Raw genomic sequence first — 26616 nt, 5'->3', positions numbered from 1 at the left:
GTAAATTTCTCAAATTTCTTTTTATTACTAATTTATAACTTCATTCCATTGTGACTGGAGAACATACTCTGTATGAGTTCAATCCTCTAAATGTACTGAGAGTTGTTTTATGGCCCAGCATACTGACTATCCTGGAGAATGTTTCATGTGTACTGGAGACAACTAAATTCTGTTGTTGGCGTGTCCTACAGATATCTGTTAGGTATAGTTTGTTTCACATATTTTGGGATTCTATTGTTAGGTGTATATATGTTTATAATTGTTATACCTTCATGAATGATTGACTCTTTTATTATTATTATAAAATGTCCCTCTTTAACTCTAGTAACATTTTTTGTTGTTGCTTTAAAGTCTATTCTGTCTGATAATAGCATAGCCACCCTAGCTTTCTTAACATTAATGGTAGTTATTATTATAAAATAATTACCTACAGCAACAGTAATTTATAATTAATATAAACATAATGATAATAACTTAATTCAATGAATATTTAATGAGTAACTAACTGCCTGCTCTCTTCTAGGCACAGGAGGTTCTTAACTTTTATACTTAAGGAGCTCACAGTCTAGAAAGACATGAAATTAATGAACAACTTCTTCAGAGAACAGGAAGCCAAAAGGAGCAGGGGAATAATAACTCAAGGTCAACACTTCTTTCTTTGGGGGAAAACACTGCTTTCTTTCCTACCAAAGTGGGAAATAATTTTGTGATCCAGGCAAGTAAATCAGCCACAAGCAAAGAGCAAATCAGTTTAATGTGCATGATTCTTGCCCAGACAAGATTTAATCCATTTGCTTTTTGTACCGACACCACATATAATGTATCAGAGGCAGACACACTGCTTGTGTTCCCTTTAAAACCCAGAGAGGTCTTGCCTGACAGCCTGGTGGAGTGGGAAGTACACTGGAATTGGATTTAGATTCCAGTAAACCTAAGCTCTAGTCTTAGCTTTGCCACTTACAAGCAGTAAAAACTTGTACACACTTACTGACTTTTCTTAGTCTTTCTTCATCTGTAAAATCAATTTTTTAATAAAAATTTCTACCTCATACAACTGTTATAAGGATTCAATGAAATTACAAATGGTAAAGTTGTATTTTACTTCTTATCTATTATTACATGGGGTTCTGCGGACCCTTGTTTTCTAAAGCTTCAGAGAAAATTTGGTAAAGGCGAGTCCAATTTTTTTCTTCCAGTTTTACTGAGATATAATTGACTTATAATAATAAGTTACTGACTTATATAACTGACTTATTATAATTGACTTATAATAATAACTTATAATAAGTTTAAGGTGTACAGCATAATGATTTGACTTACATACATCATGAAATGGTTATCACGATAAGTTTAGTGGACATCCATAATCTCATATAGATATAAAATCAAATAGAAAAATATATTTTTTTATTTGTGATGAGGATGCAGGATTTGCTCTTAGTAAATTTCATATATAAAATACAGCAGTGTTAATTATATTTATTATGTTGTACATTACGTTCCTAGTACTTATTTATCTTATAACTGAAAGTTAATTTTGTTTTTAGAAGTCAAATCTGGCTTTGTTAGCAAAGAAACTGAAACCCAAAGTAAGCCAGTCCAAGGCTGACTACATAGGTAATGTAGGAGGTTTGAGGATACCTCTTCCTTTCTAAGAAGCTCGAAGGAATTGTTAGACTTCAACTATCATTGTTAAAAAAGAAAATTTGCTATAAACCAAGTAGGCAAGGGGAGAAGATCCCTTTTGTTTTCTCTGAGGATCTCTGCTGTCTCTTCATAACTCATAAGGAGAAAAATCCCCCTGTTCCATCTGGTCCATCCAAAGGGTTGACCAGTCACAACAGATCATCCAAATTAAATTCTCTGAGGCTCAGTTCATTCACCTACAAAGCAAGAACAATCTCTCCCACACTGGCAACCTGTCCCAGACTCTTCCTGCCATGACAGAGGGCTACTCATTAGAAAGGGCAGCCAGATCAAAGGAGTCTTTCCCTCAACCCCATCTCATAATTCTCTGATGTGACCCCATCCCCTCCCCTCCTCTTCTCTCTCCCTCCCTCCCTCCCTCCTTTCCTTCCTTCCTTTCTCTTCTCCTTCACTTCTCCCTTTGAAATTTACCGAGAATCTACTCTGTACCCATCTTTGTGCTAGGCTCTGGGGATATAATGATGACTAATAAAACAATGGCTACTAATGTTTTAGTACCTAATGAGGGCCTAACTACATACCAGGTGTTTATATATACATATTCATTCTTGGAAATAAAGAAGCAGCATAAAGTAAGTAGAAAGAGAACTAGATTGGCTGCCAAAGTTTTGGTTTCTACTTCCAATTTTGATATTTGTCCATCCATCTATTTACCCAAAAAATATTTAGACAATATTCATGGTATGCCAGGGGCAAGCTGGGTACTAGTAAATCAGATACTGAATTCACTGTGAACTGTAATAAGTTCTTTCCTTAGGCACTTATAAGACCTCAGATTCCTCATCTGAGAATAAGATTGTATTTGATGACCTCTAATGAAATTATAGCTCTAAAACATAATGACAGCCACCATCTGGACTGAGAATATAGATAGATAAGATGAGCAGAAGATGGGCTGGAGAGATCTGAATGGTCATGTCATAAAAATCTCCTATTGCAAGCTAAGAAGTTTTGACTTTATCCAAAGGACAGTGAAGAATCACTAAAGGGTTTTAAGCACTTGAGTGATGTGGTCAAATTTTCAAGTTAGAAAAATGATTTTAGTTGATTTGTAAAGAACACATTGGGGAGAAGGTATGTGATAGGAGTCAGAAAGACCAGTTGGGGGGCAGTGTAAATAATCCAAGAAAGAGTAAGAATGGCCTGAATGATAAAGGGTGGGAAGGATGGGGAAGAAAGATGTAATCTGAGAAACATAAAGGTATTTATTTATTTACTTATTTATTTATTTTAAAAGGGAGAACTTGATTTTTTTTTTTTTTTTTGGCTGCATTGGGTCTTCGTCGCTCCACATGAGCTTTCTCTAGTTGCAGTGAGTGGGGGTTACTCTTCGTTGTGGTTCGCAGGCTTCTCATTGTGGTGGCTTCTCTTGTTGCGGAGCACGGGCTCTAGGCACGTGGGCTTCAGCAGTTGTGGCACACGGGCTCAGTAGTAGCATGACCTTGGGAAAGCTCATCCCCAGTCATTTTATTTGGAAAATAAGGGCTATCTCCCCAGACTTGTTATAAGAAATATATAGGGGAAAAACCCACAAAAGTTCTTTGCAAAGAACAAAGTACAAATGTCAGTTAGTCTGAAAACCTCCACCAGGTGATCCTTAACAGAGAAGGGTGAAAGGTACAGGGCCTGGGTCACTGCAGAGAAAGATTTTTTTTTTTTTTAAACCTTACTGATATATCAGATTATTCATTGTATTTGCAGGCTGTCAGCTTAATTATTGAGGTCCTCTAGCTGATAAACTGCCATGTCAAATACAAATCTGCTTTTTTAAAACTTTTTTAATTTAAATTTATTTTTGGCTGCATTGGGTCTTCGTTGCTGCGCAAGGGCTTTCTCTAGTTATGGCAAGTGGGGGCTACTCTTTGTTGTAGTGCGTGGGCTTCTCATTGCGGTGGCTTCTCTTGTTGTGGTGCACGGGCTTCAGTAGTTGCGGCACACGGGCTCAGTAGTTGTGGCATGTGGGCCCTAGAGCACATGGGCTTCAGTAGTTGTGGTGCACAGGCTCGGCAGTTGTGGCTCGCAGGCTCTAGAGCGCAGGCTCAGTAGTTGTGGTGCATGGGCTTAGCTGCTCCACAGCACGTGGCGTCTTCCCGGGTCAGGGATGAAAACTGTGTCCCCTACATTGGCAGGTGGATTCTTAACCACTGTGCCACCAGGGAAGTCCCCAGATCTGCTTCTTAAATTGACTTTATTTTTTTAAGTAAAGAAAGCATTCTAGGGGAAAATGAACTGATGAAAAACGCTAGTGAAGTATATGAACAGATCGATTTCCTAGCTTTGCAACCTTGAGGGTCATGTCTTTTGTGGGAGGTATATGAAGTATTTAACATGTTTGCTGCATGCTGAAGCTAGGAAATGCATTTAGGGCTCAGAACAGGAGTGGGGAGAGCATGTGAGCTGGTCTGGGCCAGCAGAAGATTGGGAAGTGGCCAGGACAGGATGTTGACAAGCAAGGTTTTCAAGGATAAAACCTTGGTTGTTACTTTGTGGGAAGACCTAGGTACAAGACCTAGCTCCAACACTTTCCTCAAACACTCCTCTATCTTCTCACCTATAAAATGATGGGTTAGTATAAGGGAGTCCATCTGTTCTCACATTTCAGAATTCTTTTCTAATTGGGTTTTTGAAACTTCACAAGTCAATGGTTGGCCCTGTTACATTTATTACTCTCAGCTGTCTTGTAAAGAAGGCATTCCTAGTCCTTTTTCTTTTTGCAAAGGATACACTGAGGCCCAGAAAGTTTAATAATTTATCTGATGTCACATAGTTTTTAAGTGGCAGAATCAGGTCTATAATCTAAGTCACTAACTACATATCCCATATTCTTTCCCCTACAGAGGTATACTCATTGCTGTGCATTGTGATAACCATTAACAGTGTCAACTGTAAGTCTGGTGCCAGAGGCTTTATAAACATGGACCCATGAACCAACCATCTGTATAGATCATTATCCCATTTCACAGTTGAGGAAACTGAGATTCAGAAAGGTTAAATAACTCACTCAAGCTCACGCAGCTAATTAGTGGCAGAGCCTAGATTCTACTCCAGATCTGATAGGTTCCAAAACCTGTCCTCTCTTCAGCACATATACCAGACCTCTGGTGATCCTTGGACACTCTCACTATTAGAATATTTTAAGAAAAGAAGAGAAAAAGAAAGAAAAGAAAAATAGAGAATGTTTTGGTCTTGACTTCATTTCAAACTTCTAGCAGAGAAACATTTCTGAGGCCTTTCAGAAAAAGAAATGTCCAGTCTGTAAAAAGCCCATTGTCATGGTGAATCTATGTGAAGCATATTCAAGTGTTCACTGTACTATCTTTATTGTCAGCTGGAGCTGCCACAACAAAATACCATAGACTGGGTGGCTTAAAGAACAGAAATTTCTTTCTCACAATTCTGGAGGCTGGAAGTATGTGATCAGGGTGCCAGCCTGGTTGAGTTATAGTGAGGGCTCTCTCTTCCTGGTTTGCTGATGGCAGCCTTCTTGCTGTGTCCTCCCATGACAGAGAGAGAACTCTGGTGTCTCCTCCTCTTCTTATAAGCATACTAATCCCACTATGAAGGCCCCACCCTCATGACCTCATCTAAACCTAATTATCTCCCAAAGGCCCCATCTCCAAATACTATGACATTGCGGGTTAGAGCTTCAACATATGAATCTGGGGGGACATAAATATTCATTCTACAACTCTATCTACACATTCAGTTATTTGAAAGTATATGAACAGATTATATTCTCTAAATTCACTTTTCCAAGGCGTTCAAGGAGCTAGTTATAACCACTTCATAGGATTACTGCAAGTATAAAAATAGTCTGGGGCTTCCCTGGTGGCGCAGTGGTTGAGAGTCTGCCTGCCGATGCAGGGGACAAGGATTTGTGCCCTGGTCTGGGAAGATCCCACATGCCGCGGAGCGGCTAGGCCCATGAGCCATGGCCGCTGAGTCTGCGCGTCCGGAGCCTGTGCTCCACAACAGGAGAGGCCACAGCAGTGAGAGGCCCACGTACCACAAAAAATAAATAAATAAATAAAAAATAAAAAGTCTGTAAAACACTGAGCTCAATTTTTGGCACACAATAAGTGCTCAGTAAAAGAGCTTTTAAAAGGAGAGAGAGAGAACGCTGTCAATTGGCTAGAAGACAACTGTTCACTGGAATACATTGTATTGCTGTGATATTGTGACATAATAAGTATATATTTGGTCTTCATCCCTGTTCCTGGCACAGGGGTCCTAAAAACCCTTGAAATTTCCTAAGTGGTAAGAGCAATAAAGATGTCTTTTTGTTGTTGTTGCTGTTTTGTCCACGCTGCATGGTATGCAGGATCCTACGGCCTGACCAGGGATCAAACCCCTGCCCCTGCATTGGAAGTGCAGAGTCCTAACCACTAGACTGCCAGGGAATTCCCAAAGGATGTCTTGATATTCATGACAAACCCCTTTCAACCACACCCGAGTTTATGTTAATAAGGTAACTTTTGGAAAGCACCTAAGGATGGCAGCTAGTTGCCAAGGAGACCAAGAATGTTATTGAAGATTTGAAACTTTCAGTCCCACCCCTCCTCTTGACCTCTGGGGAGAGGAGAGGGGCTGCAAGTTGAATCAATCAGCAATGGCCAATCATACCTATGTACTGAAGCCAACATAAAAACCAAAAAGGACGAGAGCTTCTAGGTTGGTGAACATGTGGAGGTGCTGGGAGAGTGGCACCCTCTAGAGCAGCGGTCCCCAACCTTTTCGGCATGAGGGACAAGTTTCATGGAAGACAATTTTTCCACGGACGGGGGAGGGGTGGTGGGGTGGGGTGGGGTGTTCAGGCGGTAATGAGAGCAATGTGGGGGATGGTTCAGGCGGTAATGCGAGCTATGGGGAGTGACAGACTAAGCTTTTGCTCGCTGGCCTGCAACTAACCTCCTGCTGTGAGGCCCGGTTCCTAACAGGCCTGGACCTGTAGTTGTCCATGGCCCGGGGGGTTGGAGACCCCTGCTCTAGAGGATCCACATTCCTTTCTGCATACATTGCCCTATGCATCTCTTCCATCTGCCTGTTCTTGAGCTACATCCTTTTATAATAAACCAATAATCTAGTGAGTAAACTGGTTTCCTAAGTTCTATGAGCTGCTCTGGCAAATTAATTGAACCCAAGGAGGGGGGTTATGGGAACCTCTGATTTATAGCCAATCAGTCAGAAGCACAGGTCACAACCTGGACTTGTGATTGGCATCCGAAATGAGGACAGTTTTGCGGGGCTGAGCTCTCAACCTCTGAAATGACATTATCTCCAGGTAGACAGTGTCAGAATTGAGTTGAACTGTAGGACACCCAGCTGGTGTCAGAGAACAGCTTGGTGTGCGGAAAGAACCCGCACATTGGAATTAGTGTCAGAATTATAATTGCAAAGCTGTATTTTATTTCCCTCTTACATTTCAGAGAGAATTTAAAATCAGGAATTTTCCCAACTTCTCTATTCCCTGTGTCCACCACCCCATTACCCCTGAAGCAGATGACAGCACAATGGACTTGACCCTCCACTTCTACTGCCCCCTTCCCAGTCTACCCCAAATTGCTGGCCAGGAGCAGGCTCCTAGCTCCTCAAAGGTGAGGCTCCCTAGTCCTAGAAACTGAAAAGAAAACCCTCTCCCCTAGCTTATCACTGGAAGCAGTGAAAGAAGCACATATTTTAAGACAAATCAGCTTGCTATAACAGAAAGCATATCACTTTGATATCATAAAGATCCGAGTTCAAATCTTTCCTCATCCTTCAGAAGCTACATATACTGGCCAAGTAATACAACCTGAATTAAACTACCAGTTACTTAGCTAAAAGAAGAGTACTATGGGGTTTATGATTAATAAGATTATAATTAATATATATAAAGTACCTAGTATGTGCTTGCCAAATGGTAATTAACACTCTTTAACATAACCATTATTGTTACTAACAATAATAACGAATGTTTACTCTAAAGCATTGTATTTGGCATTTGCTTACAGATTATCTCACTTGGATCTTTATTTCTTGCAATGTGGAGGAAAAGATAACCTGAAAATCTGCCTACTCCGTAACACTTAGAAAAGCTGGATAAAAAGTATAACAAACAGTTTATGTTATATAACAAACACAGGCAGACTTGAGATTTTAGGAAAGAAAAAAATCTCCAGGGTCAAAAAATGAAATGAAAAATCAGGAAGTCTCACAGTGAACTGATATTGGGATGCTCTGGGAAGGTTTTTCGGTCCGGGCAATCAAAGGGCTTGCTTTTCATAGCTATGGAGGCGATGGGAGATGAGGCTCTGGGCCTTGGAGAAGCCAAGAGCTAGAACTCAAATTCCCCTGCATAAAGCTGAGAATTTAGAGAAGTCATAAGTCAGTTTAAAAGAAAAAAAATTTGTCTGAAAAGTACAGAGACAACAGGAAGCTAAGGGTAAAAAAGAAAGTTTCCTGAAGAATTTGAAACCTTGGCCTGTGTGAAGTTTGATTGTATTCTACTTATGTGGAGTTTATACTATCTGTGTAGTCTTAGAATCCCAGCAGAAAAATTAACTGAAAACATAGTTCCAGGGACTTTCCTGGTGGCACAGTGGTTAAAAATGCGCCTGCCAATGCAGGGGACGCAGGTTCGACCCCTGGTCTGGGAAGATCCCACATGCAGCAGAGCAACTAAGCCCGTGAGCCACCACTACTGAGCCCACATGCTGCAACTACTGAAAGCCGCACACCTAGAGCCCATGCTCCACAACAAGAGAAGCCACCGCAATGAGAAGCCCATGCACCACAACGAAGAGTAGTTCCTGCTCGCCGCAACTAGAGAAAGCCTGAGCATAGAAACGAAGACCCAACGCAGCCCCATAGTTCCAGGCTGATACTGATCTTCACTGATTAGCAGAACCAAAGACAATCCTCCCTTTCTCCCTATGGAGTACTAATTATCTCATTTAATTCTCATAACTATCCTGTGAAATAGATAATATGATCTCAATTTATAAAATAAATTTAAATTCAGAGAGGCTAAGCAACTTGTCCAAAGTCATCTAGCTATTATCTGAAAGAGCTTTAAGAATCCGCCTGTCAATGCAGGTGACACAGGATTGAGCCCTGGTCTGGGAAGATCCCACATGCCCCATAGCAACTAAGTCCATGTGCCACAACTACTGAGCCTGTGCTCTAGAGCCCGCAAGCCAAACCTAGCGAAGCCCGCGTGCCTAGAGCCTGTGCTCTGCAACAAGAGAAAGCCACCGAATAAGAAGCCTGCGCACCGCAACAAAGAGTAGCCCCTGCTCACCGCACCTAGAGAAAGCCCACACACAGCAACGAAGACCCAACGCAGCCCCAAATCAATCAATCAATAAATAAATTAAAAAAAAAAAAAGCTTGCCCAAGGCCAAGTAAGGGAGAGAATTCTCCCTGGAAAAGTGCTGTCTGAGCTCAGAGCCGAGATCTTAAAGGATAAGGTGAAGTTGTCAGGGGACAATGGCATTCTAGACAGAGGGACAACATACACAAAGGCAGTGCAGTAGGAAACAGCATGGTATGCAGTCAGGAAAAAGATCAGCCTTCAGAATCAGCAGACCTGGGTTCAAATATCTATTTTTGTTTGTGGCCTCTTACTGAAACTGTAGTTTCTCATCTGTGCAATGGCGATAATAAACCACACCCTGTACAACTACTTCTAAGATTAAAGTTAAACATGATATGTAAAAGTGCCCAGCGCAGGGCTAGGCCCATGGTAGGTACTCAGTAATAAATAAATGTTACCTCCCTTCCTTTCTCCTAGTTGGCAATTCAATAGACCATGGTCTTAAGAATGTCATTTCCATCTGCACTAGACTCCAGACATGTCTCCCTTCTACAAGTTCCCAAGCTTTACTAGGGCTTTTGGAGGCACAGTATACCAAAAGTCATTCACGATGTTATGAGATAACATCCTTAACCACCACTTCTCAAAATGAGAGCCATTCCCACACCACTCACCTGTGTAGGCCATGTTCTTAGGGTTGCCATAAGGAGCCCCAGGCTGCACGGGGCTATAAACAGGGTTCATTGTGGACAACTGAGAATCCTACGGAGACACAAACAAACAAACAAAAAAACAGCATTGATTAAAGATTGCTCATTCTCCCTGACATCAACTTCTGATCTATAATCTTCAGGTTACACTCATAGAGAAGCAACATGGTACAGTAGAAAGAGGACTACAAAAAAGCCATTTGTTTGTATTTGGCCCTATGCTAGACACTTTTCCCATTGTACACATGAAGATACTGAGAGGCAGAGAGGTGACACAATTTGCCTAATGTCAACCCCGGCCTTTTGATTCTCAGTTCAGTACTAGTCCCACTATCCCACAGATGCCTCTACCATGAGTGTACTGTGTGGCACTGGCCAAGTCCCGTCCCCTCTCTGGGCTTCAGTGTCCTGATGTAAAATCAATTACTTTAGGCTCTCTGAGGCCCTTTCTAATTCTAAGGATGCTAGTCTAGGAGCTGGGAAAGGATGCAATTCTACTCCTCACCAGGGGAGCCCGAGTACCTGGTGATAAACACACAGACTGCTGGAAGAGCAGCAAGTGTGTCACCCACCTTTTGCACTTACAGAGGACAGGATACTAGTTACTAGCAGTTTTGGAAAAAAACGGGAATTTACTGCCATTGATCATTTTAATGCAAACAAGGAAACATAGCCAAGATCTCTTTCAAAGCTTATTCAAGGGAAAAAAACTTGGAAATTTCTGTGCAATAAGTATCACCTGTACAAGTGATCTGTTAATTATCTTAATAAAGCACGTTCTCCATTCTGATGAATGGAAAATCTGTCATTAAGCTCTATTACCCAGCCAATTTGTCCCACCTTGTTTAGGGAATCAGCTCTGACACACAGGCCAACACATGTTTGAAAATGTCTCCAAACATATTATTTACACGTCATAAAAAATTAAACAATTCCCTCCTAACTAGGCTCACATGATAGATGGGCAATTTTTTAGGTCATTAACTTCTCCCATAGCACCTCAGGATAGGAAACAAGTCAAACATTGAAGACAGGCTGTTAAAGTCAACAGCTGGCTTGATGACGATTGCTCTGAGATTAATTACTCTGTCCAGGGTTCTGGAATGAGAGGTGGAGGAAAGATGGGCTCCCAAAGAGAGGAAGGTGGGGCAGTCAAACAGGCAAAAAAGGAAATGATGTTGGTCAAATTCAGAGGATAGAACTTGAAATGTACCCAATGCGCAGTGCTGCCAAATCATCCCAGGGCAAGAGGCTAGATGAAACTACCACCAGTTGACAAACTGAAACTAGAACAATTCGAGGATAAAAGTTACAGGAGATATACACATTCCAGCACAATTTAAGGAAAAGACACGCAGCCAGAGTTATCCAAGAATACACTCTCTCTAAATATAAGCACTCTCCTGGCAAGGTGCTAAGAAAATTAAGAGAGTTCACAGATGTTAAAATACACTGCAAACTATAAAGTGGCATGCAGATGTAAATGATGACGGTGATTGCCTTGGATCTCTCTTCCACCTGATCGGTTCTCTGCTAAATAAGCCAGAGTAAGGAAGACTGTGCTAAGCAGCACAACGGGCCCTGTAAACATCTGAGCACTCTCCTACGGAGAAGGTACTCTGTGCTGCTGATTGGACAAAGTTAGAAATTGCTTTTCATAACCAAAGAAACTCATCAGTTTTGAAACTGGTCTCCTGATGCTCCAAAATGAGGGCCACAGTCTCAGGAGACCATGCCTGAGTAACACTCCACAACAGCATGGATTCCAATCTCAATTAATGACTGGCAGAAATGAGATCTGCCAGGGGTTCAGAATTTGGAATAAGAATAAGACAGCTACTTCTGGGGAGTGGCTCACAGGCAGACAGGGTTCCTGGCTGTCACGAGAAGGTTAGCCTTTTACAACAGAATCCACACACTGTCAGGGACAGGCTAAAAATGAGTAGGAAGATCACAAGCTCTACAATCAGGCAGATTTAGGTTAAAATCCTAGAACTGCCACATACCAAATGTGGGACCATAGGCAAGTCCACTAACTTTCCTAAGTATCAGTTTCCTCTAGCCTCAAAATGGAAAAGAATAACACATACTTTGTAGAGTTGTTGTAAGGCTTTTGTGTGGTTTTTTTTTAAAGCTAGGTTTACTGAGGTATAACATACATACAGTAAAATTTACTCCCTTTAGGTATACAGTTCTATGAGCCCTGAAAAATGTATATAGTTGTACAAACATCACCACAATTAAGATACAAAGTATTTTCATCACCCCCAAAAGTTCTCTCATCTTTGTGGTCAATACCCTGCTCACAACTCCCAGCTGTGGCAACCACTGTTCTGTTTTCTGTTGTTGTTTTGTGCACTCACATTATCAACTTTTATTTTAACAGATGAAATAAGTGAGGCTGAAAAAGGCAAATGAACAGTCCAAGGTCACAAAGTAAGGGACAAGGTCAAGATTAGCACCCCAAATGGATCAAAGACCTAAATGAGAGAGCTAAAAACATAAAACTCTTAGAAGAAAGAAGAAAAGATAGCCTAAACCTTTGTGACCTCGGATTTGGCAATGGTAATTATGATACCAATAGCACAAACAACAAAAGGAAAAAAATAGATAAAATGGATTCATCAAAACTAAAAACTGGCGACCGCGGGGGAGGGCGTGCTGCCCCGGGTACACGCGGCTCTGCAGAGCCCAGCAGAGAGCGGCGGGGTGAGGGGAAGGCCGTCTCCACCTCCTGGCCTAGGACAGACATACTGGGGTCGTCACACCTTCCACCAAGGCCTCAGGGAAGCCAGACGGGGTTTAGACGGAGCAGCCAGCTGACTTTGCCAATGCGACGTGGACTGCACAGTGCGGACGGTACGAGTGGAATATGGCGGAAGAGTAAGACGCGGAGATCACCTTCCTCCCCACAAATACACCAGAAATACATCTACACGTGGAACAACTCCTACAAAACACCTACTGAACGCTGGCAGAAGACCTCAGACCTCCCAAAAGGCAAGAAACTCCCCACGTACCTGGGTAGGGCAAAAGAAAAAAAGAAAAAACAGAGACAAAAGAATAGGGACGGGACCTGCACCAGGGGGAGGGAGCTGTGAAGGAGGAAAGGTTTCCACACACTAGGAAGTCCCTTCGCAGGCGGAGACTGGGGGTGGCGGAGGGGGGGGAGCTTTGGAGCCGCGGAGGAGAGCGCAGCAACAGGGGTGCGGAGGGCAAAGCGGAGAGATTCCCGCACAGAGAATCAGTGCCGACCGGCACTCACCTGCCGGAGAGGCTTGTCTACTCACCCGCTGGGGCGGGCGGGGCTGCGAGCTGAGGCTCGGGCTACGGTCGGAGCGCAGGGAGAGGACTGGGGTTGGCTGCGTGAACACAGCCTGAAAGGGGTCAGTGCGCCACGGCTAGCCGGTAGGGAGTCCGGGAAAAGGTCTGGAGCTGCCGAAGAGGCAAGAGACTTTTTCTTCCCTCTTTGTTTCCTGGTGCGAGAGGAGAGGGGATTAAGAGCACTGCTTAAAGGAGCTCCAGAGACGGGCACGAGCCGCAGCTAAAAGCACGGACCCCAGAGACGGGCATGAGACGCTAAGGCTGCTGCTGCCGCCAAGAAGCCTGTGTGCGAGCACAGGTCACTCTCCACACCCCCCTTCCGGGGAGCCTGTGCAGCCCGCCACTGCCAGGTTCCCGGGATCCAGGGACAACTTCCCCGGGAGAACGTACGGCGCGCCTCACGCTGGTGCAACGTCACGCTGGTCTCTGCCGCCGCAGGCTCGTCCGGCACTCCGTGCCCCTCCCTCTCCCCGGCCTGAGTGAGCCAGAGCCCCCAAATCAGCGGCTCCTTTAACCCCGTCCTGTCTGAGCGAACAACAGACGCCCTCCGGTGACCTACACGCAGAGGCGGGGCCAAATCCAAAGCTGAGCCCCTGGGAGCTGTGAGAACAAAGAAGAGAAGGAAAATCTCTCCCAGCAGCCTCAGAAGCAGCGGATTAAAGCTCCACAATCAACTTGATGTACCCTGAATCTGTGGAATACATGAATAGACAACGAATCATCCCAAATTGAGGAGGTGGGCTTTGAGAACAAGATTTATGATTTTTTTCCCCTTTTCCTCTTTTTGTGAGTGTGTATGTGTATGCTTCTGTGTGAGATTTTGTCTGTATAGCTTTGCTTCCACCATTTGTCCTAGGGTTCTATCCGTCCGGTGTTTTTTTCGTTATTTAAAAAATTTTTTTCTTAATAATTATTTTTTATTTTAATAACTTTATTTTATTTTACTTTATCTTCCTTCCTTCCTTCCTTACTGCCTTCCTTCCCTCCCTCCCTCCTTTAGACAACAAATCATTCCAAATTGAGGAGGTGGACTTTGAGAGCAAGATTTATGATTTTTTCCCCTTTTCCTCTTTTTGTGAGTGTGTATGTGTATGCTTCTGTATGAGATTTTGTCTGTATAGCTTTGCTTCCACCATTTGTCCTAAGGTTCTATCTGTCCCTTATTTTGTTCTTAATAATTATTTTTTAATTTAATAACTTTATTTTATTTTACTTTATCTTTTTTTTTGTCCTTCCTTCCCTCCGTCCTTCCTCCCACCGTCCCTCCCTCCCTCCCTCCCTCCCTCCTTTCTTTCTTTTCTTTCTTTCCTTCTTCCCTTCCTTTCTTCTTCCTTCCTTTCTTTCTTCCTACTTCTACTAATTCTTTCTCTCTACTTTTTCTCCCTTTTATTCTGAGCTGTGTGGATGAAAGGCTCTTGGTGCTGCAGCCAGGAGTCAGTGCTGTGCCTCTGAGGTGGGAGAGCCAATTTCAGGACACTGGTCAACAAGAGACCTCCCAGCTCCACATAATATCAAACGGTGAAAATCTCCCAGAGATCTCCATCTCAACGCCAGCACCCAGCTTCACTCAATGACCAGCAAGCTACAGTGCTGGACACCCTATGACAAACAACTAGCAAAACAGGAACACAACCCCATGCATTAGCAGAGAGGCTGCCTAAAATCATAATAAGGCCACAGACACCCCAAAACACACCACCAGACGTGGACCTGCCCACCAAAGAGACAAGATCCAGCCTCATCCACCAGGACACAGGCACTAGTCCCCTCCACCAGGAAGCCTACACAACACACTGAACCAACCTTAGCCACTGGGGACAGACACCAAAAACAACGGAAACTACGAACCTGCAGCCTGCTAAAAGGAGACCCCAAACACAGTAAGATAAGCAAAATGAGAAGACAGAAAAACACACAGCAGATGAAGGAGCAAGATAAAAACCCACCAGACCTAACAAATGAAGAGGAAATAGGCAGTCTACCTGAAAAAGAATTCAGAATAATGATGCTAAAGATGATCCAAAATCTTGGAAATAGAATAGACAAAATGCAAAAAACATTTAACAAGGACCTAGAAGAACTAAAGATGAAACAAACAATAATGAACAACACAATAAATGAAACTAAAAGTACTCTAGATGGGATCAATAGCAGAATACCTGAGGCAGAAGAATGGATAAGTGACCTGGAAGATAAAATAGTAGAAATAACTACTGCAAAGCAGAATAAAGAAAAAAGAATGAAAAGAACTGAGGACAGTCTCAGAGACCTCTGGGACAACATGAAACGCACCAACATTCAAATTATAGGGGTTCCAGAAGAAGAAGAGAAAAAGAAAGGGACTGAGAAAATATTTGAAGAGATTATAGTTGAAAACTTCCCTAATATGGGAAAGGAAATAGTTAATCAAGTCCAGGAAGCACAGAGAGTCCTATACAGGATAAATCCAAGGAGAAATTCGCCAAGACACATATTAATCGAACTGTCAAAAATTAAATACAAGGAAAACATATTAAAAGCAGCAAGGGAAAAACAACACACAAGGGAATCCCCATAAGTTTAACAGCTGATCTTTCAGCAGAAACTCTGCAAGCCAGAAGGGACTGGCAGGACATATTTAAAGTGATGAAGGAGAAAAACGTGCAACCAAGATTACTCTACCCAGCAAGGATCTCATTCAGATTTGATGGAGAAATTAAAACCTTTACAGACAAGCAAAAGCTGAGAGAGTTCAGCACCACCAAATCAGCTTTACAACAAATGCTAAAGGAACTTCTCTAGGCAAGAAACACAAGAGAAGGAAAAGACCTACGATAGCAAACCCAAAACAATTTAGAAAATGGGAATAGGAACATACATATCAATAATTACCTTAAATGTAAATGGACTAAATGCTCCCACCAAAAGACACAGATTGGCTGAATGGATACAAAAACAAAACCCATATATATGCTGTCTACAAGAGACCCACTTCAGACCTAGAGACACATACAGACTGATAGTAAGGGGATGGAAAAAGATATTCCATGCAAATGGAAACCAAGAGAAAGCTGGAGTAGCAATTCTCATGTCAGACAAAATAGACTTTAAAATAAAGACTATTAGAAGAGACAAAGAAGGACACTACATAATGATCAAGGGATCGATCCAAGAAGAAGATATAACAATTGTAAATATTTATGCACCCAACATAGGAGCACCTCAATACATAAGGCAAATACTAACAGCCATAAAAGGGGAAATCGACAGCAACATATTCAGTAGGGGACTTTAACATGCCATTTTCACCAATGGACAGATCATCCAAAATGAAAATAAATAAGGAAACACAAGCTTTAAATGATACATTAAACAAGATGGACTTAACTGATATTTATAGGACACTCCATCCAAAAACAACAGAATACACATTTTTCTCAAGTGCTCATGGAACATTCTCCAGGATAGATCATATCTTGGGTCACAAATCAAGCCTTGGTAAATTTAAGAAAATTGAAATTGTATCAAGTATCTTTTCCGACCACAACACTATGAGACTAGATATCAATTAAGGGAAAAGATGTGTAAAAAATACAAACACATGGAGGCTAAACAATATACTACTTAATAACGAAGTGATCACTGAAGAAATCAAAAAGGAAATCAAAAAATACCTAGAAACAAATGACAATGGAGACATGACAACCCAAAACCTATGGGATGCAACAAAAGCAGTTCTAAGAAGGAAGTTTATAGCAGTACAAGCCCACCTTAAGAAACAGGAAACATCTCGAATAAACAACCTAACCTTGCACCTAAATCAATTAGAGAATGAAGAACAAAAAAAAACCCCAAAGTTAGCAGAAGGAAAGAAATCATAAAGATCAGATCAGAAATAAATGAAAAAGAAATGAAGGAAAAAATAGCAAAGATCAATAAAACTAAAAGCTGGTTCTTCAAGAAGATAAACAAAATAGATAAACCATTAGCCAGACTCATCAAGAAAAAAAGGGAGAAGACTCAAATCAATAGAATTAGAAATGAAAAAGGGGAAGTAACAACTGACACTGCAGATGAGAGATTACTACAAGCAACTCTATGCCAATAAAATGGACAACCTGGAAGAAATGGACAAATTCTTAGAAATGCACAACCTGCCAAGACTGAATCAGGAAGAAATAGAAAATATGAACAGACCAATCACAAGCACTGAAATTGAAATTGTGATTAAAAATCTTCCAACAAACAAAAGTCCAGGACCAGATGGCTTCACAGGCGAATTCTATCAAACATTTAGAGAAGAGCTAACACCTATCCTTCTCAAACTCTTCCAAAATATAGCAGAGGGAGGAACACTCCCAAATTCATTCTACGAGGCCACCATCACCTTGATACCAAAACCAGACAAGGATGTCACGAAGAAAGAAAACTACAGGCCCATATCACTGATGAACATAGATGCAAAAATCCTCAACAAAATACTAGCAAACAGAATCCAACAGCACATTAAAAGGATCATACACCATGATCAAGTGGGGTTTATTCCAGGAATGCAAATGCAAGTATTCTTCAATATACGCAAATCAATCAATGTGATAAACCATATTAACAAACTGAAGGAGAAAAACCATATGATCATCTCAATAGATGCAGAGAAAGCTTTCGACAAAATTCAACACCGATTTATGATAAAAACCCTGCAGAAAGTAGGCATAGAGGGAACTTTCCTAAACATAAAAAAGGCCATATATGACAAACCCACAGCCAACATCATCCTCAATGGTGAAAAACTGAAAGCATTTCCACTAAGATCAGGAACAAGACAAGGTTGCCCACTCTCACCACTCTTATTCAACATAGTTTTGGAAGTTTTAGCCACAGCAGTCAGAGAAGAAAAGGAAATAAAAGGAATCCAAATCGGAAAAGAAGAAGTAAAGCTGTCACTATTTGCAAATGACATGCTACTATACATAGAGAATTCTAAAGATGCTACCAGAAAACTACTAGAGCTAATCAATGAATTTGGTAAAGTAGCAGGATACAAAATTAATGCACAGAAATCTCTGGCATTCCTATACACTAATGATGAAAAATCTGAAAGTGAAATCGAGAAAACACTCCCATTTACCACTGCAACAAAAAGAATAAAATATCTAGGAATAAACCTACTTAAGGAGACAAAAGACCTGTATGCAGAAAATTATAAGACTGATGAAAGAAATTAAAGATGATACAAATAGATGGAGAGATATACCATGTTCTTGGATTGGAAGAATCAACATTGTGAAAATGACTCTACTACCCAAAGCAATCTACAGATTCAATGCAATCCCTATCAAACTACCACTGACATTTTTCACAGAACTAGAACAAAAAATTTCACAATTTGTATGGAAACAAAAGACCCCGAATAGCCAAAGCAATCTTGAGAACAAAAAATGGAGCTGGAGGAATCAGGCTCCCTGACTTCAGACTATACTACAAAGCTACAATAATCAAGACAGTATGGTACTGGCACAAAAACAGAAAGATAGATCAATGGAACAGGATAGAAAGCCCAGAGATAAACCCACGCACATATGGTCACCTTATCTTTGATAAAGGAGGCAGGAATGTACAGTGGAGAAAGGACAGCCTCTTCAATAAGTGGTGCTGGGAAAACTGGACAGGTACATGTAAAAGTATGAGATTAGATCACTCCCTAACACCATACACAAAAATAAGCTCAAAATGGATTAAAGACCTAAATGTAAGGCCAGAAACTCTCAAACTCTTAGAGGAAAACATAGGCAGAACACTCTATGACATAAATCACAACAAGATCCTTTTTGACCCACCTCCTAGAGAAATGGAAATAAAAACAAAAATAAACAAATGGGACCTAATGAAACTTTAAAGCTTTTGCACAGCAAAGGAAACCATAAACAAGACCAAAAGACAACCCTCAGAATGGGAGAAAATATTTGCAAATGAAGCAACTGACAAAGGATTAATCTCCAAAATTTACAAGCAGCTCATGCAGCTCAATAACAAAAAACAAACAACCCAATCCAATAATGGGCAGAAGATCTAAATAGACATTTATCCAAAGAAGATATACAGACTGCCAACAAACACATGAAAGAATGCTCAACATCATTAATCATTAGAGAAATGCAAATCAAAACTACAATGAGATATCATCTCACACCAGTCAGAATGGCCATCATCAAAAAATCTAGAAACAATAAATGCTGGAGAGGGTGTGGAGAAAAGGGAACACTCTTGCACTGCTGGTGGGAATGTGAATTGGTACAGCCACTATGGAGAACAGTATGGATGTTCCTTAAAAAACTACAAATAGCACTACCATATGACCCAGCAATCCCACTACTGGGTATATACCCTGAGAAAACCATACTTCAAAAAGAGTCATGTACCAAAATTTTCATTGCAGCTCTATTTACAATAGCCCAGAGATGGAAGCAACCTAAGTGTCCATCATCGGATGAATGGATAAAGAAGATGTGGCACATATATACAATGGAATATTACTCAGCCATAAAAAGAAACGAAATTGAGCTGTTTGTAATGAGGTGGATAGACCTAGAGTCTGTCATACAGAGTGAAGTAAATCAGAAAGAGAAAGACAAATACCGTATGCTAACACATATATATAGAATTTAAGAGAAAAAAAATGTCATGAAGAACCTAGGGGTAAGACAGGAATAATGACACAGACCTACTAGAGAACGGACTTGAGGATATGGAGAGGGGGAAGGGTGGCTGTGACAAAGCGAGAGAGAGGCATGGACATATATACACTACCAAATGTAAGGTAGCTAGCTAGTGGGAAGCAGCCGCATAGCACAGGGAGATCAGCTCTGTGCTTTGTGACCGCCTGGAGGGGTGGGATAGGAAGTGTGGGAAGGAGGGAGACGCAAGAGGGAAGAGATATGGGAACATATGTATATGTATAACTGATTCACTTTGTTATAAAGCAGAAACTAACACATTGTAAAGCAATTATACCCCAATAAAGATGTTAAAAAAAAAAAAAAAAACTAAAAACTTTTGGGACTCCCCTGGTGGCACAGTGGTTAAGAATCCACCTACCAATGCCCGGAATATGGGTTCGAGCCCTGTTCCGGGAAGATTCCACATGCCGTTGAGCAACTAAGCCTGTGCGCGACAACTACTGATCCTGCACTCTAGAGCCTGTAAGCCCCAACTACTGAGCCCAAGAGCCACAACTACTGAAGCCACGCACCTAGAGCCCATGCTCCGCAACAAGAGAAATGCACCACAACGAAGAGTAGCCCCTGTTCTCTGCAACTAGAGAAAGCCTGTGTGCAGCAACGAAGACCCAACGCAGCCAAAAATAAATACATAAATAGATAAATGTATTTTAAAAAAAAGGCAAGGAAAACTAAAAGCTTTCATGTACTAAAGGACACCATCGAGAAAGTGAAAGACAACCCACAGAATGCCAGAAGATTTTTGCAGATCATTTACATAAGGGATTTGTATTTAAAATATATAAGGAACTCTTAGCTCAATAATAAAAAGGCCAATAACCCAATTTAAAAAATGGGAAAAGAATCTCAACATACATTTCTTCAAAGAAGTTATATACATGGCTAATAAGCACATGAAAAGATGCAAATCGAAACCACGAGATACCACTTCACATACACTAGGATGGCTATAATCAAAAAGATAATAAAATGTGTTGGCAAGGATGTGGAGAAATCTAGACCCTTATACAATGCTGGTGGGAATGTAAAACGATATGGCCACTTTGGGAAAACATCTGACAGTTCCTCAAATAGTTAAACACAGAGTTACCACATGACCCAGCAATGCCGCTTCTAGATATATACCAAAAGAAATAAAAATGTATGAACACAAATGTTCATAGCAGCATTATCCATAATAGTCAAAAGGTGGAAACAATCCAAATGTTCAACTTATGAATGGATAAATGAAATGTGGTATATCCATACAATGGAATATTTGGAAATAAAAAGGAATGAAGTATTGATACATACTACAACATGGATGAACCTTGAAAGCATATGAAGTGAAAAAAACCCATCACAAAAGGCCACATATTCTGTGATTCCATTTTTCTGAAATGTCCAGAATAGGCAAATCTACAGAGACAGAAAATAGATTTGTAGTTGTCTAGATTAGTTCATGATATATGAAATTCACATCTCTCTTAAAACAATTATTATAATGCAGTACTCACCTACATCTACTTTCACACATACCTACTTCCTGAACGTTTCTTCCTGATAACTCCATAAGCAATTCAAACTCACAACATTCAAAACTAAATTCAACATTCTTCCCCAAGCCCATTCTTCCATCCAGTATTGGCCGTCTCACAGTTATTGACAATCTATCCACCTGGCACTTTAAGCCAGAAACCCTGAAAGTCATCCTAAATTCCTCCCACTCTTTCACACCCAATCAATCACCAAGTCCTCATAAACTTACCTTTCTCATTGCTACTGCTCTCTAGTACAAATTTCAATATCTCTTGTCTGAAATATTAAACAGTCCTAACAGGACTCTTTTCCCCCATTCTAACCAACTCTAATTAATCCTTGAATTCTTTATTGAAGCATAGGTTGGATAAGGGCATTACTCCCCTCAAAAGCCTTGGGAATAAAATCCCTACTCCTTCACATGGTATAGAAGATCCTCTATGCTCTATCTGGCATGGGGCTCAGGAATCTATGTATTTGTGTTTCCAAGGATATTTTGATGCCCAGTTTGAAGACACTGCCTGAGACTTTCTATGTCAAATGCCATTTGTCTTACATAAGCTTGATAGAGGAATTGAGATACAGCAGTGAACGAGACTAATAAAAATTCCTGCTTACATTCCAGTTGGGAGGGGGGAGGAAGACACAAAATTTTTTTAAAAAGTAAAATATACTGCATATCAGATGGCAGTAAATGCTAGAGAAATCCTCTGAAGGTGGATAGGGAGTACCAAGGGGAGGAGGTACAATTTTAAATAAGATAGTTAGAGAAAATGTTATTGAGTGACATCTAAGCAGAGACCTGAAAAAGCTGAAGGAGCAAGCCATGCAGGTCTCTTGAGGGGAAACTGTCCAAGTAGAGAAAACAGCAAAGGCAAATGCCCTGAAGTGGAACCATGTCTGAGAAATAGCATGAAGGCCAGTTTAGCTGGAGCACACACAGTGAATGAAAGAGAAAAGAGTAGGCAGTGAGATCAGACAGGTGATGAAGGCCAAATCATGTACAGCCTTGTAGGCCAGTATAAGGATGTTGTTTTTTATTCTAAATGAGATTAGGAGTGTTTCAAGCAGAAGAGTGACTTGATTTGACTTCATTTTAAGAACATTACTTTGACTGTTGAGCTGAGATCAGAAAGCAGGAAGGCAAGAGGAGAATCAGGGAGATGAGTTAGGATCCTATTAAAATGATCCACATGAAAGGTAATGGTGGCTTGAAATAGGGTGGTAGCAGTGGTGGTGGTGGGAAGTAGTCATATTTTGGGTATAATCTGAAGATCAAGCTGATGGGAACTACTAACAGATTGACTATAGAGTATGAGAGGAAGAAAGACATCAAGGATGACTCCAAAGTTAACTTGAGAAACTGGAATAATAAAAATGCCATTTACTGGGATGAGAACTATGAAAGGAGCATGTTTTGGTGTGAAGGACAGAAATTTGGATTTGGACTTAAATTTGAGATGCCTAAGAATTCTGCTTAAAACAATGGTTGGTATACAATGAGCATTCTGTAAAGGTAAACAACCATTACTACTATTATAAATATTACCTCTACTACCAGCAGCTACTATTTATTGAAGATCTACCAGGTGACAAATACTGTGCTACCGACTTACCTTATTAGTCCCTATAGGTCTCATAAGATCACAATGATCTTGCAAAATAGGTATTATTTTCACTGTACTATAGGTGGATAAACTTAAGTCCAGAGAAATGAAGCAACTTGCCCAAAGTCTCATAACTAAGAATTGAGAGAATAACCAGGTCTTCTGATTCCAATGTCCAAGCTAATTCCACTGTGCTAGATGAGTTTGAGTTTCCCAGTCTCCCTAGTCTCCCAACCCAGCACTGGTTTCTCCTCTGGAATAGCAGGCCCCTCCCTAACCCTCCTTTACCTCAGGGCCCTTTGTGCTCTTTTTGGACCCTGATAGATCCCACCATGGAGGCAGTTCAAATCTACCTACTGGGTCGCTGCTGGACACACACAGGCAGTTATGAGAGAATAAAAGCACTGTCTGCCTGACTTCTATTACTGCCAGCTGTCTAGGATCTTAGCTGCGATATGCTCCCGATCCAACCTGATTTTACTTCTTTTTTTTTTGCGGTACGCGGGCCTCTCACTGTTGTGGCCTCTCCCATTGCGGAGCACAGGCTCCGGACCCACAGGCTCAGCCACTCGGCGGCATGTGGGATCTTCCCGGGCCGGGGCACAAACCCGTATTCCCTGCATCGGCAGGCGGACTCTCAACCACTGCGCCACCAGGGAAGCCCTGATTTTACTTCTTAAGTAAGTCAAGTAAGGTAAGTGCCTGCTGTGCAAGTCCCGTCTAGCTCCCTCTCCAGAGCCAAGTATGGAATTTCCCCTGTTCCCTGGAGTTGAACCACAGTAAGTCTACATTACTTGTGTCAGCAAACAGAACTCTGCAATAGCTTCCCATCTTATTCAGAATAAAATCCAAAGTTCTTATAAAGGTCTACAGGACCTTATATGATCTGGTCTCACATGCCCTCCTCTCTAGTTGCAACTCCTACCACTATCCCTTGCTTTCTCCACTCCACTCACAATGACCTCCTTGTTCCCTGAACATACATGTATGCTTATGCCTCAGGGTCTTTGCACTTGTGCTTTCCAACACCTAAAATGCCCTTCCCCCAGATATTCAAATGGCATACTCCCTTACTTCATTCAGGTCTCTGCACAAATTTCACCTTGCCAGAAATTACTTCTTTAACCAACCTATCTAAAAATAACTCCTACTGTTCTCTGTCCCCAATTCCTGCTTTACTTTTCCTATTGACACCAATCACTAACTGATATATTTTCTTGCGTATTTGTTTATTCTTTCCCCAATTAGAGTTATAAGTTCCATGAGAACAAGGATTCTGTTTATTTTGTCTCGTATCCCCAATACTCAGAATATTACCAGCATATAATGGGCACTAAATGCATAGTTGAATAAATAACGAACCATCCTTCATGCTACTCCAAAAAACAACTCTGGAAAAAGTTTCAAGGTGCTTGGCACTTCTTGGCATATCTCAGTCAACTACTTGGCTTCACATCTCTACAGCATTTACTTCCAATATTCAGAGAAGCCTCTACCGATAGCTCATCTTGGGCAGAACAAGCAATGGTGAGCCAGGTGGTGGCATGACGACTGAGGAAAACAGACAGAGGTGCTAAAGACCTCCCTCCTAGTGGAACTGGCATTCATTCCCAGACCATTTTGCAAATAGCCTGCTGCTGTCCTCAAAACCACCTGAACTATTTCTTTCAAATCAACAGCAAAATCTATGAGCACAAAATGACAAGAAAAAGGATACACGGTTGAAGGATGAACACTTGGAAGTACCACATGCACAACAGGTTGCAGTGTTGTACTTTACAAACTCCTTAAAACTTTTTAAAGAACTTTACCATGGGCTTCCCTGGTGGCGCAGTGGTTGAGAGTCCGCCTGCTGATGCAGGGGACATGGGTTCGTGCCCCGGTCCGGGAAGATCCCACATGCCGCGGAGCAGCTGGGCCCCTGAGCCATGGCCGCTGAGCCTGCACGTCCGGAGCCTGTGCTCCGCAACAGGAGAGGCCACAACAGTGAGAGGCCCGTGTACCGCAAAAAAAAAAAAAATAATAACATTACCATTTACAAAGCTTATACAGATGGTCCCCAAATCAGGATGGTTCGCTTAAGATTTTTCAACTTTACAATGGTATCAAAGCAATACGAATTCAGTAGGAACATACTTTGAATTCTGAATTTTGTTCTTTTCCTGAGCTAGTGGTATGTAGCACAAAACTCTCTTGTGATGCTGGGCAGCAGCAGCAGCAGTGAGCTGCAGCTCCAAGTCAGCCATGTGATCGAGGGTAAAGAACCGATTTACACTTGCAACCATTCTGTAAAAATATAACCATCCTGTTTTTCACTTAAAATATAGTATTCAATAAATTACATGAGATATTCAACATTACAAAATAGACTTTGTGTTGGACGATTTTGCCCAACTGTAGGCTGCTGTGTTCTGAGCATATTTAAAGTAGGCTAGGCTAAACCATGATGTTTGGTAGGTTAGGTGTATTAAATGCATTTTCAATTCACAATGGGTTTATTGGGATGTAACCCCACTGTAAGTTGAGGAAGATCTGTAGTTTACAATGAGATTTTAGCCACTATTTCACTTGATCCTTTGAAGTAAGCAACACAAGGATTATTAATTTCATCAGACAGATAAAGAAATTAAAGCTTAAAGTTTTAATGCATATTAGGATGGACACTGTAGGGAAAAGATATAGATAGTGTCTGCCCAAAGGAGGTTATGGTCTAGCTAGGGAATTTTAAAAGTTAAATAAAAATAAAGATGCCATAAGTAATACAAGGAGGTGGAACTTCTGGAATACCTAAACTGCTTAGCAAACTCTTCCCTAAAAGCAACAATAAAACCGAACAAGACTGTCAAAAACAACCATTTCCAGCCTCTGAAAATTAACCAAAGGCATACATCAAGTTGAGAAATGTTTATTCAAGAAGAATTACTGAACCATATTAAGAACAGTGAGAATCTGTGGCATTTTAGCCTGAAGCTGCTCCTACTCCACAACCCCCAGCTCCCTGGGGGTAATTCCATCAGGCCAGGACAAGAGGATGACTCTTGCCAGAGTGGGCTGATTTAATTTGAAGCTGAGTGTAGAAAATTTGCTCTGGATATTGCCCAGGGTCATTGTCAAAAACAATAGAGGGACAATCTGGGGAACAATAGTAAGTTATCCAGGAAGGCCACTACTACAGCTGGCCTAAGGTCATAATGCTCGTTAGGGCAGGCAACAGGCCTGCAGATAAGCCAGAAATTTTAAAGGGAGTGCTGGGGAACAAAACATAAGACCCACCATGGGATCTCTGGTGATCTACAAGGTTTCATACCTGCTAAGGAGAAACTGGAGAGGTCCTAGCTATCTACTGATCCTATGTGAATGTAAGGTCTTGAACACACTGAAAGTAAAGGTTGGAGCAGAACTGCAAATTGCCTGGACTTTGAATGCATTCCAACAAACAAATGCATTTGAATGCATTTCAACAAACAAATCCATCAACAAAGGGTAGAAGATTTCTTGGCCTAGGATTGAAGCCAGTCATTGTTGATCACTAATCTATACTGACCCAAAGGGTGACCTTTAAGAAGCCAAGTTTAAAAATTAAAACAATAATTTAAAAAATATGACCAGAATAAACTACTTGCATGTTAAATAAATAATTAAATAAATACGTATGGTTAAAAGGAGAGACATCAGCAGTTACACACTACAAAGGAGACAGATACAGAATTGTCTGAACAAGTCACTGAATAAACCAAAAA

General features: G+C 41.2%; 1 protein-coding gene across 5 annotated transcripts in view; it reads right to left on the bottom strand.

Moving 5' to 3' along the window:
• FAM168A (family with sequence similarity 168 member A) overlaps positions 1-26616 on the bottom strand; it is a 205016-nt gene that overhangs the window by 40523 nt on the left and 137877 nt on the right. For 4 of the 5 annotated variants that reach the window (XM_032639336.1, XM_032639331.1, XM_032639332.1 and 1 more), the window contains exon 2: positions 9676-9763. In XM_032639336.1, coding sequence (XP_032495227.1) covers positions 9676-9745 — 70 coding nt within the window. In that variant the 5' untranslated portion in view covers positions 9746-9763. Of the gene's footprint in view, positions 1-9675; positions 9764-13001; positions 13012-26616 lie in introns of those variants that run through there. The other variant, XM_032639333.1, reaches the window with a different exon arrangement.

This window comes from Phocoena sinus, chromosome 8, assembly GCF_008692025.1.
Source record: "Phocoena sinus isolate mPhoSin1 chromosome 8, mPhoSin1.pri, whole genome shotgun sequence".
In the NCBI taxonomy this organism is placed as follows: domain Eukaryota; kingdom Metazoa; phylum Chordata; class Mammalia; order Artiodactyla; family Phocoenidae; genus Phocoena; species Phocoena sinus.
The sequence above is the reverse complement of the archived record's forward strand: the minus strand, read 5'-3'. Positions and strand labels throughout refer to the sequence as shown.